The sequence below is a fragment of the Neopsephotus bourkii genome, unplaced genomic scaffold (genome assembly GCF_033783945.1).
Source record: "Neopsephotus bourkii isolate Nb327-2 ecotype Australia unplaced genomic scaffold, CSIRO-AGI_Nbou_v1 NB_1292, whole genome shotgun sequence".
In the NCBI taxonomy this organism is placed as follows: domain Eukaryota; kingdom Metazoa; phylum Chordata; class Aves; order Psittaciformes; family Psittacidae; genus Neopsephotus; species Neopsephotus bourkii.
In genome coordinates this window covers 4,737,110-4,756,553 of record NW_026901776.1, presented here as the reverse complement: position 1 = coordinate 4,756,553, position 19,444 = coordinate 4,737,110, and the positions used below count along the sequence as shown (strand labels likewise).

Below are 19,444 nucleotides of genomic sequence, written 5' to 3'. Positions count from 1 at the left end.
AAGCTTTCATTGTATTAGTGCTGGCAGATACCGCAATAAAACAAATTGTTTTCTCTGGATGTTAGGTCATAAACCTATCAGTCATCAGACTAAAGACTACTCTATAAAGGGAGGAATCTTGCAAGAGACATGAACTTCTGCACAAATACAATAAACCTGATTGGAGGCAAGTGTCAGCTCATTTAGAAGCCAAGCATGTTTTGGACCAAAAAATATAGAAGCCTAGGAAATTTGAGGGAGAAACTAAGAAATCTTTCTCAACTCATCAAAGATTCTAAGTGTGAAGATTTGTTCTGTAGCATACTTTTCCATAGGCTTTCCTAAACCATCTCCACATAGAAGTACATTTTTAAATACTTATCAAATAAAAGTTAACTTCTGACACCAAGGATTATTAATACTGCTTACACAGCTTTCTCTTTTGCTGTCTCAATGAAATATTAACAACTCTTCATCTGAAAGGACTCTGAGGAGAGTCTTGTATATCCTGATCCAGTGGAATAAAACTTAAGGTGCACATCTGAATGATTTGTTAAATTTGCATCTCTTAAGACAGGTCTGAGGCTCCAAGTACTATTCTGAAAACCCACTGAAACTTGCAGGCAGCAGGTTAAAGAAAGCTTTAAAGAAACACTGTGCTCAGATCTTAGTGTCTAATCATTCAGCTGATGTGTCCCTTCTCTTTCAGTTCAGTTTAACAAATGCTACCACTCATCTTCCAGTGTATTCCCTGCATTCCAGTTAAGATCTCGCATCTTAAAAGAGCAAACTTTCTCATTCCTGAAGAAGAAATCATCAAACAGCTTCCTTTGTTTGGGCTCAATTCCACAGGACATATTCAGAACTGCAAAGTATCCAGTCTTCTGCATGAAATTAGTTCTTAGAATGTTATCAGCTTACATGCTCACAATGAAATTAAAAACCACTGAAATCACACATATTCAGGTGTACCATTCAACTCATCATTTGAAATCCTGTCTAGGAGCCAAATGTCGACTAACCGACATTGTATGAGGTTACAAGGGCTCAGGCACAGAAAAAAAGTTGCTGTGCTGAGTCATAACAGCTGCCTCCACGCAGCTTGTGGCAAATCAAGGTAATAATGATTTCTCTTACAATTGCTTTTCTAGAGCTAAGTCAGAGAATCAAAGTCAAATTATCTTGAATTTGCTGTAAACTATGAACATGCATTCACAGTTACCATGTATTAGTAAGCTTGCCAAAAATTCATCAAGCTGATCATGTCTCCAAGTCCTACAACTTAGCTTAGGCTAGGACAGCCAGGACAGGAGCCATTACGCAAGGTTTAATGCAGAGCTGCTCAAAAGTTACACTATATGTTCAGAAGGGTTCAGTGGGGCCCAACATACATGTGGGAGACTGGCCATTACTTGGTAAAAAAATGAGCTGAAGATGTGTAGAAGTGAAAACAAGAGAAGTACCAACAAAGTGATATTGCAAGAAAAGTGCTTTTAGGAGGCTCAATTTCAGCTGGAAAAGGCTCAGAACTCAGACTTACATTTGCCTAGGAAACACTCTTAATTTATTCCCACAGGCAGAGATGTTGATACACTCACTTCAGAAGTCAACAGCATAAACCATCAATCCAAATACCTTGCAAGATCTTGACACCAGCCAACATGTCAAGTCAGAAAGCATAACAATATCATGTCCCCCTTCTCCCACAGGGAAACATCATTTAGCCTCAAATTCCATGCTGAAAACTTCTACCCTTGCAGTGAATTGCACAAACCATAGCCTAATCCACCACCTCATAATGTAACAGTCATGCTGAATTGCATTGCCCTTTGGCTTTGTGTAGCTGCCTTCCCCTTTTCTTTCCCTACTATTAATAGCCCCTTGCAGGTGTTCCTTCTTTCATGGCACCAACATGGAGACATGGCAATAGCTAATTTCACAGTTACCAGTGCTAATGTGAGCTGCCATGAAATTGTCTCGTTTCCAGAGGAGTCAGTATGCAGTTGATAAAGAAAAAAGGGGAAAAAAAAAACCCAGGCAGTTCTGCAGGAGTTATACACCAGCAGGAGTGACCTCTCTATAAATTTAACAAGGTTGGTCTTTCTAATCTCTGTCACAATACATGAACACCTGTCTTACTTTCATGTTAATAATAAAAATGTCCTGCTGAGGTTTTAAAATTATTTTATGACAGCAACAACTGTCATTTCTAACAGGAATACATGAAAAGAATTCAAAAGGTGCTAGAAGAGCCTTCAAATGAGACCAGTAGCCAGACAGAAACAGTTCCTTCCTGGCCTTGAAGGTGAATGCCTCAGGGCATAAATTTTGTTGCTTTATTACCTTAGTTTGCATAGCTACAGCTGTTATTAGCAGTCATAAAAATCACTCAGCTATAAGCATTTGACTTGGAGGCCTGTGGCAAATTCTACAGGCTGAGTAGGTGCCAAGATATGCTATGTTGTCTTCTGTTAGCTCTAGATTTACTGCCGGCTCAGCTAATGAAAGCAAAAAAGAGGAGGAGCACATCCTCAACTGAATATCAAATTAAGTTCTGTTGGTGCATATTGTGACTCTTAGGAGCTAGGCCTCTCTCTATTCTGATCTCCTTTCAGTGGCACGGAGGTCAATTTGTGAGCATCAGTCTACAGACTTGTTTTGGCACTCTCCTACATGGGGTGGATCTTCCTTTTACAGCACCACATGTTCTTGGTTTTTACACATACTGCTAGTCTACGTTATTTCCCAAACTAATCATGTTCAGCCTCCTCTCATTTGCTGCAACTTCTATTGTGTTTCTATCAAAATTGCTTGTTTCAATTGGCATTTTGACCTGCAAGTCTTGAAGAGATCCAAGCTAAGCATGGTTTTCCAGGCTGTAGATCAGCATTACATTAGCTGAAGCTGACTTAGCATTTAATTCAGGTGCACGCAGTGATCTTTGCCCAGTATATGTAACCTGCATTTTGGTCTGCAGTATCATAATCTGTCTTTGCTGTAACAGCTTTACAGTATGAAGATCACATTCCCACATTTCCCCTTACGATCCTTGTACACTGAGAACTTTCAGCATTCTGGCTGCCTATTCTCAGCTGAAATTTAGTGCACATTCACTTACAGACTACTTAATACCAATCCCCATCCCACTGACCAGCTAAATAAGGTCAGATCAAGAGCAATATTTTCTCATCACCAGTGAACTTAGACAGTGCTAATACACATAGCTCCTTTACTTTTCTCTGATATAAAACAAAAATTAAAAGTAATTCAGTGATCAATTTGGAAGATATAAACTACAGACATGCACATATTGTTCTGTGTTCAACATACAGTTCTGAAAAGTGAAAATTAGAGAGGAAGGGACATTGGTTCTAGTCTGGTTGTGCTCTACAGCTCCTTCTGAAAAGGCAGGAGAGGGAACAAGTGAGCATCCATAATGTGCAGCACTAACAAACGGCAACCATTCCTCAAAAGACAATATTCTTTCAAAGTCCATCAGTATAACCTGTCATGAGAATTTTGGGTGGACAAATAATAACCACTCGATACATCAAGGATTATTTTCCAGTAAAACAGAACTCTGATCAAACCAAGGCTAGACTCCGTACAGCTTTAATGACTTCGTATCAGCCATTTCCTGTCTAGGAGAAAGGCTGTGAAAGACAGTCATATGCAAAGTCTTACTTGTCTTACTACCTAATGCGTTTAATTTATGAACACACTGCACAAAGTACATACTGCCAATTATTTACTTTGTACTCATATGTACACTTTGTATATACTTTCACAGCAAAAATTTGTTCACAGTACACATGCAGTGTGTCCTTCCACTTCCATTAAATTATTGCCTGTCACTGTAGTACATTTGTCTCAGACTTGTAATTTATAGATGATCTAAGGACCTTCTTGTTTTCCTAACTTCTGACTCCCTGTTGGCTTATTGTTTCCTGATTTTTGCCACTAAAATTTGCTAATTTTTAATTCTTGAATTTTACACATCCTGATCACTTTTCCTGTTTGCAGTCTAAGAGACAGGAGAGAAAAACAAAATACACTGCTTGTAAAACTTAAAAGATCTTGAAACTCAAAAACCAGAAGGTTAAGACAGAATATCAGCATAAGAAAATTGCATGAAATTATACAGTCAAGTCTTATAGCTACATTTATTTCTTTATAAAGGTCAGCCTAAGTAACCTTCAAAAGGTATTTCTTCTTTTTTTTTTTTATTTTTAACCCAGCAACAATGAATATACAGTTTCTTCTACACAGGACACAAAGACAAAAAGTCATTGCCCCAAGAAGCACTGCACAATAAACTAAACAGACACAATACACTTGACTAGGGTCTATAAATAAACAGAGATTAACATTAGTGCAGGAACTATTGGTTGATATTTTTTATAAGTAAACAGCAAGATTACATTAACTGGTCCCTTGGGAATAAAACAGATTTACAATAGATTTAACTAAATGCATTTAATGAAGTCCAAATATAACAACTGCAAACATACTCATCATCTAAAATGATGCCTAAACTCTAGTAAACCATTCTGAACTGCAATAAATGCCTCATGGTTATCTTCACTGCAGCACTCCACAGAAAAATTTTATTTGCACATGAATTGTGCAAATGATGTTTTGGATTTTTTTGTTGTTTGGGATTTTTCCCATTCAACCTGTTTACTGGTCTACAGCGTAAAAGTTTCAGAAGTTACTTTTAAATCAGTTTTAGAACTGAAGTCTTTATTCTGTTTAATAGACCATCACGGACTAGTTTTCTGCTCCATACTTATGTGTCAAAAGAAGAATCACTGACTACAGGTCAGTAGAAGTGAAGTGTTGTAATCTGCATAACTGAAGAAAAAGGTCTCGTGTCTCTTCACCAGGTATAATGTAGGCATTTACTAAGTCAACCTGCACAGTAATTTATACTAGAAACACAAGATGAGCATGAACTAGCTCCAAAATGCAGAGCACTATTTTATATGCAGAATAAGAAAGAACCAAGCCTAAAACCCTTCCAGAACTGCTGCTTAGTGTTTATTCTTAAGAGGGGATAAAACACTCCCTCTTTCTGCAACGTTAGCTTTCAGAACTTGGTGTACTCTCATTCTTTGATTTTCTTAGTATCAGCAGAATGGAGTTAAGTCACTAAAAGGAAAAAGCTTGATGATCCTCTGTCACCAGTGAAGTGAATTTGATTTCAGATCAGAATCTATCCTGACTTTATCAGCAATTTCTTTCGGAAAACCAGCACAGGACTTTTTCCTAGAGAAAATGAAGTGGAAGAAAAAGATGTATTTGTGTGTGTATATACATAAACACATGGATGCACAAATAAGGAAACCAGATCAAGGATGCGGGGGGGGGGGGGGGCAGGCAGGATTCAGAAATAGAGTACTGCTATTATGCATTAAACAAAAAACAAAAAATAAAAAATCAGGATAATTCTCCAAATTCTTCCCACCGCCAAGTTGCCCTGCTCATGATAGCCACAGTGACATAAACCATGTAAACCAGGTGCAGGTTAGCCATTATCCCTGTGACCAACCCAAAGGACTGAAACTCCTAAATACCCATTCCTGCACAGTATCGCCTACAGAGAGTGGATTTCATTCACACAGGGTGCAGTCCTAATCAACAGGATTGGATGATTATGAAAGTTCAAGGGAAAAAATTTACAGTTTTAAAGTCCAATCTTCCAGCAGAACAGCATTATGGAAGGTACCTATGTGGAAACAGAGTATTGTACAAGGATGACAGGATTTTAGTCTTTGCTGGAACTACTTTTATTAAGATTTAAAGCAGAGTAAATAATAAGAAGGATACATCCTGAACTCAGAAGCTTTTTGACAGAACACATTTCAACGATGCTAAAATCTAAAAAACTTCAGAAGTCAGTCTAAATCTTCTATAGTCTTGTTCTTTCCCAAAGGCATGCTTTCAAGTGAATCCCTCTAAAGCAAAGCCCTTGTTTTCAAGTTTTTTCTTTTCAGAAAGCACAGTAGCAGCTTGTTGTAAATGGTAAAGTGTATGAACTTTGTGCAGTTGACAAAAATTCCAGCTCAAGCCATATCTGAAGATTAAAAAGAAATCAACCAGCAGGATATTTTTAGTCAGTCTCTTCTGCTTCCAAAGTTCTTCCAAACACAACTTCTCTGTTTCATAATCCACTGATACTGAATCTTCCAGGCAGTCACAGAAAAAACTAACTTTCACAAATGAAATTACGAGATAGCCCTTTTTGTCCTCAGTGCAACAGAAGATTTTCTCAACTCTTCGCAAACTGCATACCACCCGTCTCTGGCATATCCTTCCACTTTCCTGTACATCTGCTTCTAAACACATAAAGCATGGGACAATAAAGTGGTTTTCCTTCAAATGTATTGCCAAGGTTTAGTTTTGATACTCAAAGTAATTTGGGTCCTTTTAGAGGACTGGACTTTACGCAAAACATACAGTTACTGCTCCGGCCCATTTACAGCTGAGTTTATATGATATGCCTCCTCATAGAATTTCATTTTTCCCATTCCATGTCTGTACAACATTTAAAAAATCTTGGGAGCAAATTGTCTAGTCACCTAAGCACAAATCTTTTTTTTTGGTCTAGTAGAAGCTGTGGCTACTGACAGGTCCTTTGGCTTTCCGTGAAACCATCTATGGATATTACAAAAAGGTGTTTCTATTTAATGAATTCAAATAGCAGCAATAGTTAGTATCTTTTTTTTTCTCATGATTGATATAAAATTGTCCAGCAGATAAAATGGGAAACTGAAGAACAATCAGTTATTTTCCAGTAGTTCTGTCAAGCATTTTTACCTAAGAGATGCCTTCCTGCTCTCACTTTCAAAAGGAAAGCCATAATAAGCTTCCACTGCCACACTTGGAACCATCTTTACTGGAAAACATATGAGGAATATGCTGCTCTATTATTCATATTTATTATACCAAGAAATGCCAAGAAGACCTAGAACTAACAGCCCCTTGCACCAGTGCCAACTATCCCTGCTTCAAAGACAAAGCATTGAGTGAGCAGGGAGAAGAAGCAAATGGTCACAATATAGTATTAAAGTAATTAAGCAGTGAATGAAAAAGGAAGCAGAGAAACCTACATCAGTAAGCCTGGAAAAATCCTGTAACCAAATGACCCCTTTTTCAAGCCCCCTTCCCAGAAACCTTGATCTACAGACCTAGGTATCATCATGCCAGGTGTTCTCATTTCACCTACTTCTATGCAAGTAGGAATAAATCTCAATAAGGTGGTCTCTGGCAATGTATAAAAGGCTCTGAAGTGCAAGACAGTCCTCAGAGAATGATCAGCATCACTACTAAATTCTGCCTGCAAATGGCATTTCTAGGCATTTAGGGTTACAGAGGCAAAGACCCTTCTAATGACTGACTAGAGCAGAGAACAATGAAAAGCTGGTGACATAAGAACTAGATTTGTCCCTCTAAAGCACCTGAAAACAACTCAATTGTTTTTAGCATCTGCACCTCAAAACAAAATAAAATAAATATTAAATAAAATATAAAATAAAATAAAAATACTCTTCACTTTCATAGAAGCTGGTCCAAATGCAGACAAAACTTTCTGAGCACATTTTCCGTGCCAGTCCTGTCTGTGATCACTACCATGATATGCCTGTGTGCCACAACTGAGATTCGTATCACATCCACTTTTACTTCGTGCACATTGGCAAAGAACTTCACACAAAGTCTTCAGGGATCAGAAAGACTGATCAATTAAGAACTGATGATATCTCATTGCTACATATTTTCTTCTGATGTGTTCCATATAATTTCTTTAATTACGATTTAGTTAATTTTTCGTCTTGTGTTGCACTGAAGTAACTGAGAAAATACACAAGAATAAAACAGAGAGATTACTGTGCTTATGAACTGTGTTTGAATCCAGTAATACTGCCTAGCTCCAGGAGCCTAAAACCTGTCTAGAAGAAAAGCAGTAATAAGCCCTATTAGATATCTGTCTATTGAAGGAAAGAAAATCTCAATCTACATGCTTTAAAACACAAATATTTTTCAAAACTAGGCCTAACCTCTACTTTTAGTAATAGCCTTGAGTTCTTGCAAAATAATAGATAATGCAGTAAAAGGTGTAAAGAAATTGCAGAATTTACATCACAGGTGTGTTTTATAATTATCCTGTGGCACAAAGCTGCACTCATTTTAGATCAGTGCAGCCACAGTGAAGTTAGGGAAGCAGAAGTCATTTCATCACGCATAGTTCCAACCTTTAACTCTTTTTCTGTCTTTACCATTAGCCAAAAGCCCGTGCATAAATTTAGCCAGCTATTTAATAAATACATATATATGCCACTTTCACAAATTCAAAAAAATATCAGACAATTTGAAGTAAAGCATGACAGATACATGTATTTGATTCAAAGAGCTGTCACAACAGAAACACTTGCACTTCCATCCATACAACTATTAATTTGTACTGGTTGCAGTTTAGTCACTTGACATTCACATCTACCAGTCAAACGTGAGACTTTCTTGATTTATTAAAAACTAAGTCCTCAGATACCTTAATCATGTAAGTGATGGTGACTCTTTTTCTCCTGTACAACGAAACGCTACAGGTGTTCTTGCTGAGATTTGCTAGTGACACTAAGCACAATGAGCACCAGTCAATCCCTTGAAAGATGAGAGTTCATTACCTTGATTTCCCCTTCAACCTTTGGGGCAGTTCTGAATTCAGCTAGAGAGGTTAGGTGAAAGGTGAAGTACAATTTAACTTCTCCTCAGAGCAGTTTGTAGATGTAAAAGAATATTTTTATTAGCTGGAGGGGCTTTCTCTCACCCCTGTATATATGTAATCCTTCCTTATTCTGCATAGGTGCGCACATTTCAAAAGCTGCTGGACAATCAGCCTAGGGACACTGACAGAGGTGAGCCAGTGCAAACTTCATGAAGTTCAATAAGGCCAAGTGCAAGGTCTTGCGGCTGGATCAGTACCTTCCCAAGCACAAATGCAGGCTGAGTAGAGACTGGACTGAAAGCAGCCCTGAGAGAAAGACTTGGGGTTGTTGGTTGACAAAAACTTAACATGAACCAGCAGTGCGTGCTTGCAGCCCAGAAAGCCAACTGCTGTAACTCAAATCCACTGAATTAAAGAGAGCTGTCCCAACAGAGAATTCGATGCTCCCTTTCTGAAGCTATTTCAGAAACACTTTAGGGAAATTAAAAGACTGGTTTTACATAATAGCTGTGTGGACTCACATTTCAGAGTTACATCAGCCTCTAGTTACGTATTTTTTACTTCCCTGAAGCACAGTATAGCATCAAGGAAAAAGGCTTTTGTCAATTTATTTTTTGCCCAGTTATACAATTAGTCATATTTAAATGTTCAAATATTTTCCAAACAAAAACAAAGGTTAGAACAGGATTTTACAAGAAGAAGAAAAAATACTTATTTATGACAATGTTCCTAAATCTAATCTTGATTCTATGTCCCATTTCTGTAAAACATTTGAGAAACAGATGTCTCCGTTACGGAGACAATACACTGATTTGTTTCTTGAGTGGTACCCCTTGAGAATCAAAAAGGAAATACCTAGAGTTTGTTTTCTGATTCTTTTGTCATCCCCTCTCTCTGATCTCATTTAGAATGAATATAATCTTGGTTCTGTACGTTTCTATTTTCACTCTTCTTGCAACAGATGTTGAACAATAGCAAGATACAGGAGGAAATATCAGCCACAGGACTGAATCTTTATGCAGTGTTAAAGATCAATATGTTGCTCATATGAATGGTTCAACCCAAGAGAGTTTTTTCAAAGCCGTGAATCTTCACATATTTGAGAAAAAAATTAAAAACAAATAAAATCTGAAATGTGCACAACTTTTCAATGAACTCTGACAATGTTGTTGAAACTGTTGGAAGAGAACTCTTCACTAATCTGTTCATCACAGGCCTTCATCCAAAACAGAGCACCAGTCATCTGGTGTTTATCCTTCACCAGGTTCAGGCTCTAATCTAGGCTCTCTCTCCAGCTGCCGCTCAAGGGCCGTTTTCAGAACAGAGGGACAAAAAGTCTAAGAGCTGACTAAGTACATCAGTATCCTTCTTCCAGTCAGACCAGTTACACTTGTGCTGGAAAGCTTTAGTAATAGTTTCAGGAATTCAAATACTTAGCCATATATTGGATGCATTTAACGGAAGCCTGCTCTGTAAGATACAAGACACCAATAGCCTTATGCTATATGAAAGTTTATCTCTTTTTTTTTATCCTAATAGCAGAAAGAATTATTTTTATTGCCCACATAAACACATAATTCTTCTATGAATATTCTTAAAATCCTGGCCTCGATACTGTTTCAGAGCAGTAAGTTCCACAGAACTGTACATTGCATGAAAAGTGTATTTCCTCTTCTCACTTCCTAATTGGCTGTCTTTTAACAACGCTCTATGTTCTTGAACTATGAAATAAAACAGAAGCTGACCATTTACCTCTCTGACTCTGTGCCATCTTATTTACAGTGTGGCAAACAAAGGGACAATTTCATGCTGATACATCCATTTGTCTTCTCCCTCTCTTCATCCCATATACATCATTTTCCTGCTGTTAAAATACCTCCCCTCATCTCAGTTTATACTTTTGTTCAGTGGTGCAAGCAATCAGCTCAGCTATTATTTCAGAAAATAAACTAGTCTCACATGTGGACAAAATCCTTAAGCTACAGAAAAGGGGAGGAAACCAAGACTCCAAATCCTCACTAATTGTGATCTTCTGGCTTTTGCTAATATACAGGATTAACTCACTCCTCTAATAGTCCACAGATTTCTTCCTCACATCACAATTGAGTCATGGGGTTTTCATACTCGCAGGCTAAGCCTACTTAGCTCTTTTCAGTCCATGGGATACTCTTTACCTCTTTCTTCCCTTGGCCACCCCAGTATCATGAAGGGGGAAAGTAATGATTCTAAGGGCACTAAGCCATGCATAAAAATGCCATAAGAGATCAAATCACACCACAGTAATGCAAAAAAGAAACCCCTCCTACAGTTCACATAGACTTCTTGATGATATTAGAGAATTGGTATACAACTGGGCTGTTAACTGAGCGGGTAGACAGGAGGAATGAAATACAAATAGACAACTTCTGTAATATACAAATTGAATGATCAAACAATCATGGCAAAATGTCAGCTGATCACATACACTGGGTCATATCTAATTATTAGTGATGTGGTTTAAAAAGGCTTTTAGTCAGAGGAAATCCACTTCAGAGATAGCTAATGCATGGGGGAAGAGGGCAACAGAGGTAATTAAGCAGGGATATAATTTCAGTGCCGATGAATTTGTTTGACAATCTGTTTCTTGGCCCAGTCAAACAATCACTGGATATAAAATTTCTGCACTTTCAGTCTCACTATGGAATTATTTTGTTGTTAAGAGACCATGCTGCAGAATGAAAAAAAAAAAACATTAGTACAAGAATTTACACACATTTGTTCAATATCATCATTTATGACCTTTCAGTAATAGCAAGAAAAAGATTTCTATGTTCAGGGAGCCATTACACTATAATGTAGATCTCATACATTCAGTGACTGCTATTGAAACATAAGCCATCAAAAATATTCTGGACCAAAAGCTAACTGCACAAAGGCAAAATACCTCCTGCATTAGGTATCTCATACTGAACTGTGTGTGGTCATGTAAGAACATGGCACTGGAAGAGACAGTGTACAAATCCCTTTTTCTCTTGTTGCAAAGATGCTTTGGCAAAATAAGTCTCCTTCTAGGAAGCATGGAATAAATATAGAAGGCACCTGTTAGTTTACACATGGAGCAAGTAACTTGATTTCTGTACCTTGCATTATACGCTTTAGAAGCTACTTAAACAACCTTGGCACTATTGTAGCAATCATTAACATTTTATCTTTATCTTGCTGAATACTTTAAGAAAAGAAATAAGCAGCAACAAGTGGAAGAGAAATAAAATAGACAGCAGTGACTTTGAAAAAAAATTTGAAATAGAAGTCCTAGATGGAAATACCTCACACAGAGAAGCTGGCTCTGTATCTGTATTCTCCATCTTGTGCCCAACTCTAATCACAACCAGCTTCTTTTTAAAAGCCTGTGCCTGAAAGAACTGATGTGTTATGAGACAGTTATGACCTGAGTAAACTCCAAACAAACCATTCATCACTGCAATACTCCAGAACAAGCTGGTACTTTCCCAGGGAACACTGTTCTTCTAAACACACATTATACATAAAGAGGAAACAGCACAGACTGTAGGCTTTCATCAATTGTACACAAACAAAGCCTTTGATTATTCTCTGAATAGGCTCAATATCATTATGCTTGGGGCCAAGAGGCTCTCAGCAGTTTAAGATCTCATTTTCTAAACTTTTGGTCAAAAGGGTCTTTTAAAGTGCAAGGGAGAAAGGAACATTTTTCTCTTAAATATCATTATGCTCACAATACCCCTACTCAAATCCTTACATGTACTATGATTTTCCTTACCAAATTCAAACTTCACGACTTCAAGGTCTGGAACAGGAGGTGCTCACCCACATCAACAGCCATGATTTCTGTTACCCATCCTTCCCTTTCATGGCCCACATTGCTCCTGAAACAGTTGGCATTTTCCAGTGCTCTGGTTCTTTCTTACCTTCCTGTCATTCAGATCTACCAAACGCACTCTGCTAAAGGGTTTTTTGGGTTTTTGCCTTTTTAAATACTCTATTTAAAGATTCTTACACAGATCCGGGAAAGTAACTACAGGACTGAGGAAATACCACCATATTATGTTCTGCAGCTCGCACCGCAATGCACATAATGCCATGCTTTTGGTTTAGAGGCACACCGACGTGTAAGAGCCATGCAGTTAATTTAAGCTAAAAGAGAGTGCCCATTCTAAAGAGGAACACCTACTTCTAAGTAATGGAGCATTTTTAGTCCAGAAAAAGTGTTTTAGTGTAACCACCTTAATCTAGTCACTATTTTCAATTCCTTTCCCTTTGAAAGCAAACTCTGAATCACACTGAACTACTATGGACATAAATCTAACTTATTCTTTAAGACAGTGGTTTTGGTTTAGCTACTTTAGCAGCTTTGGATAATAAAGTAATAAAAGCATTAGGCATTCAATTTAGTACCACATTCTCTATAAAAACTATGAAAAGCAATCATTTCACCAAAGTATTTGGATTGTTGCTCCTACATTAGTACCCCAGGCCTAAAGGTTTCTTTTTTGATAGGGGTGTTATGCAATAACCATTAAGCAACAGAAATGTAATTAGCACCTTGATATCCTGTAATTCACATCAACAGCTGCACAAATAATTACAGCCCTTCTCAGGTAAAGCCTTACCAATTTAAATGAGTTTTCTCTGAGCAGGGAAGGACTCAAATCCCTTTGAGTGACAGGGAGCTCAGCAGAAGCCCTAACAAGTATTAAGGCACAGTCTGATCCCCAGGGTATACGAATGCTACCTACTAGTGATGGAAACAGCACAAATTCCGGACTCTGGATGTATTTCTATTGCATTTTGGCTGGTATTTTCCTACATGTATTCAATAGAAAGGGGTCACTCCTATCCTGACCAAGTGACCATTTCAGCATTCAAGTGCTAGTAGAAGAATTTTAACATGTTTTTTGTTTAAGATCAATCAATTCCCTTTCCCTGCCTTCGATTCTCTGTTTTGTAAGAGAATCACCAGCAAAATTTGACTCAGCCCCTTGCAGAAAACAGCTTTGGCTGTTCACTTGTCAGCCAGGCTTACAGGACATCACAGGTATTTGGAACTAGTTTTTCTTTCTGTCCTGTCAAGGGGTGGCTAAATATGGAATCACATAAAATAGGGCTGTTGGGGACTGACAGGGTCATCTGCACTATCTCCTAATCCCCAGGTAAGACCAACTTTGCCTAATCAATTGTTAGCAGCTATTTCTCTGACTTACCCTTAGGATACTCAGTTGATGAGTTCCTATAATGCTTCCATGAAATTATTAGAAAGTTTCTTCTACAACTGACAAGTATCTCCAGTTGAAGACAGTATTACTTCTTCTATTTTTCAGACTTTCAAAACGTTACTAAATCTGGTAATGTATAAATTAATATTTGTTTTACTTACTCCTGATAGCAACTACTCTTTTTGCAAAAGTAGTTGCATAGTGGTATGTCAATTGAGACTTGCCCTATACTACTGCCATAGCTGAGCTTTACAATATTACAACACTCACTTTGGGTTATGTTCTTTTTTTTTTTCTACCAGAACTGAAACTTAAGTTGTAATTTATTCCTCCTAAGAAGGTACTAATTTTAGGCAGTCTGGAGGGGAAGATCCTAAGAAAGAAGTAACATCCTAGAACTTCCAAAAGTAGGAATACTTTTTGGTGCCTAAAATTGCCGTGAGTCAATTCTGAGCCATAGAATGTCACTTTCAAAGTAATGTTTTCTCTTTTTTGGTGATTCTTCAAGGAAGAAAACACAATTTTCAAGGTACTCAACCATTTCTGTCAAGTTTTCTAGACTTTCTAACAGCAGCTAATTTACAATGAAAGGTGTCTACAACAGGCGTCATTTAGTCTAAAGCCATGAGATTGACTTCTCCCTGGACATTAGGTTAACAAGATTATGATGTAGAAGGGTACTGTACTTCTCTGTGTGAAGTGCAAGGTCTTTTATCCCAAGAAATTATTTTCTATTCCTCTTAGCCAAAATACAGTGAGGTTTTTCTAATCACTGTTCTTAAGGGAAGGGAAGAAAGTTTAGTTAATGTATATACATTTGCAAGTAAGTAGCTGGTGCCTCTTTTCTTAATTCACCTTCAAATAAAGGGCTTTAATTAAGACAACAAATTCATCTTCCTACAGTTCTTCCCCAACAGAGGTTTGTACCTCTAAGTGTATAACAGAAAATGTATCTATATAGGAGATTAAAATGTTCCTGAAAATGTGTAGAAAATGAGATTGGTTTCTGTAGACAAAAGCAGAAAAAGCAAAGTTTGCATCTTGCTACTACTTCAAATTACAAGCAAGTTACTTCGAAAAGGTTTTCTTCTTACTTTATTAATTCCCAGTCTGGTATGGATACTACGTAACCAAACGCTAAAAGCCTTTCAACATCTTTAAAGACAAAAGCTACTTATTACTGTTCCTTGACTGGATAATTAAATGTGACACTTGAGTAAAGTCAGAATCTTAACATTTGAAGGTGGAATCTTGAAGAGAATGTAAAACTACTATCAACACAGTCCATCACAGACCAACAATGCTAGGTTTCTTTGGGGCTTTTTCAGTTTGTCTGGGGTTCTTGGGTTATTTCTTGTTGGGTTTGTTTGGGGGTTTTGTTAGCGGTTTTTTGGCTGGTTGGTTCGGTTTTGGTTTGTTGTTTGGTTTTGCTTTTTATTTTGCAAGAGGGGTGGTCATCTTTTCTATTTCAAGGTTTATCAAAGAGGAGGAAATGGTAGGCAACAGTATTTAATCTGACTGAAGCCAACTTAAAGGATCAGTCTGGAAAGTTCTGAACATCAGATTCTCCTTAATGAGTATTTTTAAGACAAAATGAACAATTTGAGAACTATGAACATCAACAAGAAGTAAACAAAAAACACATTTTCATAGAACATTAACCTAAAAGATTGTGTGTGCAATAAAACTGAACTCATTTTTACCAATACAAATAATAATTATTGCATTTTCTTAATATGCATTCTTTGTTTAGGGTTTTTTTTTTCCTTAGATCAAACTATGATCGCATACTGACCTGCCCAAATGTGATTCAGGTTCATTAGAGCATAAATCCACAGACCTATAAAGTCACATATTTCCCAGATAAAATAACTAGTTCACTTCTGGTTTTACCAAGTCTTCTTTGGTGCATGACAACAGCTTAATGCTTATGAACATCACTTTTTTTTCTGTCTGTAGTATCAGTTACTCATACTCATAAATGTTAAATATTAATTTAGGGATCTATCTTGCAATCTGTTCATAACTTACTAGAAAGATATTTATGTGCCTAAGGAAGCCAACAGGGATGGCTGGGAGAACTCAGATATAATCGGCTTATGTTGCAATCTACAAGTGCTTGGGCATTCTGAAAATCCCACCACCTGCAGCTAAGTGTGTCAGAAAGCCTACTTCCTGTCAAAAAAGCCTCTTCTGCGCCAGTTGCTGTGGATGGGTTCTCAGGTATTTATGACTGTGGTATACCAGAAAATAGCAGGCCAAAGAGGAGGAAAAGAACATGTTGAGAAGTACTCAAAAATCCCCTTAGAATTGCTAAGTTCTGGAGACTTGTGGACCTGTTGAATCCATGAGAACTGATACAAATCAAAAGACCTGCAGATTCAACTGATTCTTGAAGGCCACCAGCACAGACTAGCATCAGTAAGAATGTATGTAACTTAGAACACATTAGTGAAGGTAGCACCTGCTATATGCAGACAAAGACCACAGGATCATATGCACACATGATGAACAAAAAGGCCTTCTGGGTAATTCCTGAATACTAACCCAGAATTCACTGGTGCACTAACGCCACTTTACACTTGGGAGTAAACAAGTGTGGTTGGTTCCCAGCTGTTCCTCCAACCAAGTATTAGGATCAAGAGTGAGAACTGTGTGAGGGAGTAATTGCATATACTTTATAATTGGTTATCTCCTATCACAAACAGCTTGTTTTAATAACATTTGTTACTAATAGCTAAATTAATGAAAGGTGTTCCAATTAATGCTGGTTGTGATCTGCATCTACCCAACACAGTCCTTTATCAGGGAAACAGGAATTTATGGCACTCCTTGTTCTGGTGCTAGCCATATGAAGGGCTCTACTCCTACCCAACATGAGCAAGCAGTGTTAGGTATGCCCATACAAACTTCAGTGGAAAGAAAAAGAATACATTTTGTTGTTTTAAAATACTTACTTGGTAAGGATATAGAGTGACGCCATTTGTTCTTGACAAAGACCAGGTGCCATCAAGGTACTGATGAGCCTGGATAGCCACAGAGTTGAGAACATTACCATTGCTGGGGCTGGTGGCCATCTGAAAGCTGACCTTGGCTTGGTGTCCAGGAGAGCCATTTTTCTTCTCCACCCCATTGACAATTCCTAGAGTGTTCGGTTTTCCACTGTGTTTATTGGCAATAAAGCCTGTATAATTAGATGTAGCATAAGGAGCAGGCACGTATGCCCAGTCCCTGGGCTGCAGGCTGCCCATGTGCCGGGGACTCACTAATGTTGGGATGTTGGAGAGAGGTGGGGGAGAGCCTGGTGAGGCATCGTAATGTTCTGAGTTGGCAGCTTGCTCTAAGGTCAGCACCATCTGAATGGCCTCTTGCTTCAACTGGTTCAGGTGTGTGGCACAAACATCACATCTGTTATCCTTCTCATTCCATGCCTTGCGAATGGTATTAGGAACTTGGAGCTTGTCATGAATCACTGAAGAGAAACCTGGGTCCTAAAAATCAAACAGAAAAGGGGAAGGGAGGACAGGAGAGAAATGTTTAACTATGGTCACCACAGTGAAACATTATTATTGCTGATTATGCATTTCAAAAGCCAATTTATGAGATAAGCTTAAAATGCAAACAAAGGCCATTAGACACAGTCAGCATGTCAGCAGCAGAGCTGAACAAAAATGAGAAACGAGATTGTCTTGGAAAGAAAAATTTCTTTTACTGATAAGTGGCAAATATTATAATTTCACTGCAAGCTTCAACTCATGGCAGAGAGAACAAATTAACCTGCTTCACACCACTGCACCTAATTTCTGGCTTGAATGAAAAATACTCTTAGTTACAGAGGCGAGACCAAGAGCAACTCCACTAAAACCAGTGGGCTTGTAGCAAGGTTCACAAATCCATCTACTCATCAGTCCCAGATTTGGGAAATCAGAAAATCCAGGAAATACTCTGCAACAAAAATGTAACATTTCAATGTCTGCCTATAGAGAAAAAAAATGAAAAAAAAACCAAGTATCATCACTCTCCCCAAATCTTTTTCAGAATTCAAAACAGATGGGCATTCGATCAAGTTTTCAAGAGCTTTTCAGCATTTCATTTACCAAGAATACACTGTTCAAACTGTGAAAAACAAAAACAAGCAAAAAAAAGGGGGGGGAGGAAAAAACCCAACAACTTTCCTGTTAATAAAATGTTCTATGACTATTTTAGGTATCTACTGATAAGATAAAATAAAACATTAATTTTACTTAGAATATAGCACATGTATAGCATAAATAATGTGTAAAGAATAATTTTCTTGGAAAGCATAGTTGTGGGGCAAAACTGTGTGATCAGGTTTAAAACCTCTTGCCTGATATGCTTACCTCATGGGCTGATGTTTGAATGTCAGCGGTGCTCTCCACAGAGCAATATGCCACCCTGATCTGACTACAGTCATTGAGCACTGGCCTAAATTGCAAAGTGCTTCAGTAAGCTCTGAACATGAACAGCAATCATAGCAGGGGCTTATTACCAAACTTGCCTAGTTCTTACAGTATCATGCAGTTTTAGAAACACACAGCAGTGATGTGTTTGTTACACAGAGCAAACAATGACAGTTCCGTGATGGAACTACTTCTTGGGAATTTCACACCACATTTTTGGGGGTTTACAGGCCAGGCAGGGCAGGGCAGACTTCACCTGCCCCCTTCAAGCTTTGGAGACTTATTGGTGGGCCTTCTTGCAACTGCTCATAAAGATTTACAGACAGTATCAGAATCTTTTCTTCTTCATCTTTGTGGCTTTATCAGTTTGGCTGTGCCAGGAAAGAATGGGTAGGGCATATAATACAGGGAGGAAGAGAACTCATTGGTAGAGGGTCATAGTCATTATGCTCCATCTTTATTATATACTCAAGCATTTTATTTTCACTGTTTAACTACCGTGAACAGCTCCTCAGCATGCAGTGATTAATTGATTCATAAATCATGGTGCCTCTTTATGCACAGCAGCGAAAGAGTGGTTCTAGCCCCACAAGCCCAAGAGAGTCATATAAGCTGATGGGAAACAACAGGAGGCTGAGATCTGATCAAGCCTCAAGCTGGTCATTTCTATTCTATGCAACAAAGGGGGGTCAGAGAATCAAATTGTGTCAGGAAGGCAGGAACTGGATTGTGCACCAACCCTCCTCCCCTTACCCTTCAGGAAAAGGACTGGTGGAAATCAGGAGGAAAAAACAGGATGCAAAAGATGTCAAATCTTATTTTGCATACCAGACCATAAGTAGGTCAAAAGATCACATCAGATATAGGCACCCTATCCATGATGCCAGGTATACAGGGAAAGGACTCTCTTCTCTTCCCATAATGAACTAGACAAGGATACCTATATAGCTGAAGAGAGGTGCGAGTCTTCTTTCCAGTCTGCTCCACGTCAGTCCAGGAAAAATCCTTGTCAATTCTTCTTTCAGCTAGCTACTGCCACAGAGCTAGCTGATGTTCTTTGAAAGTTAACTTCCCTTAGGCAACTGCTCTTG

The 19,444-nt window shown here is 38.1% G+C and overlaps 1 protein-coding gene across 1 annotated transcript in view; it reads right to left on the bottom strand.

Annotated features, from left to right (window-relative positions):
- Positions 1-19,444, bottom strand: part of KIF26B (kinesin family member 26B) — a 295,966-nt gene that overhangs the window by 181,360 nt on the left and 95,162 nt on the right. The window contains exon 3 of the mRNA XM_061365793.1: positions 16,890-17,423. Coding sequence (XP_061221777.1) covers positions 16,890-17,423 — 534 coding nt within the window. The remainder of the gene's footprint in view (positions 1-16,889; positions 17,424-19,444) is intronic.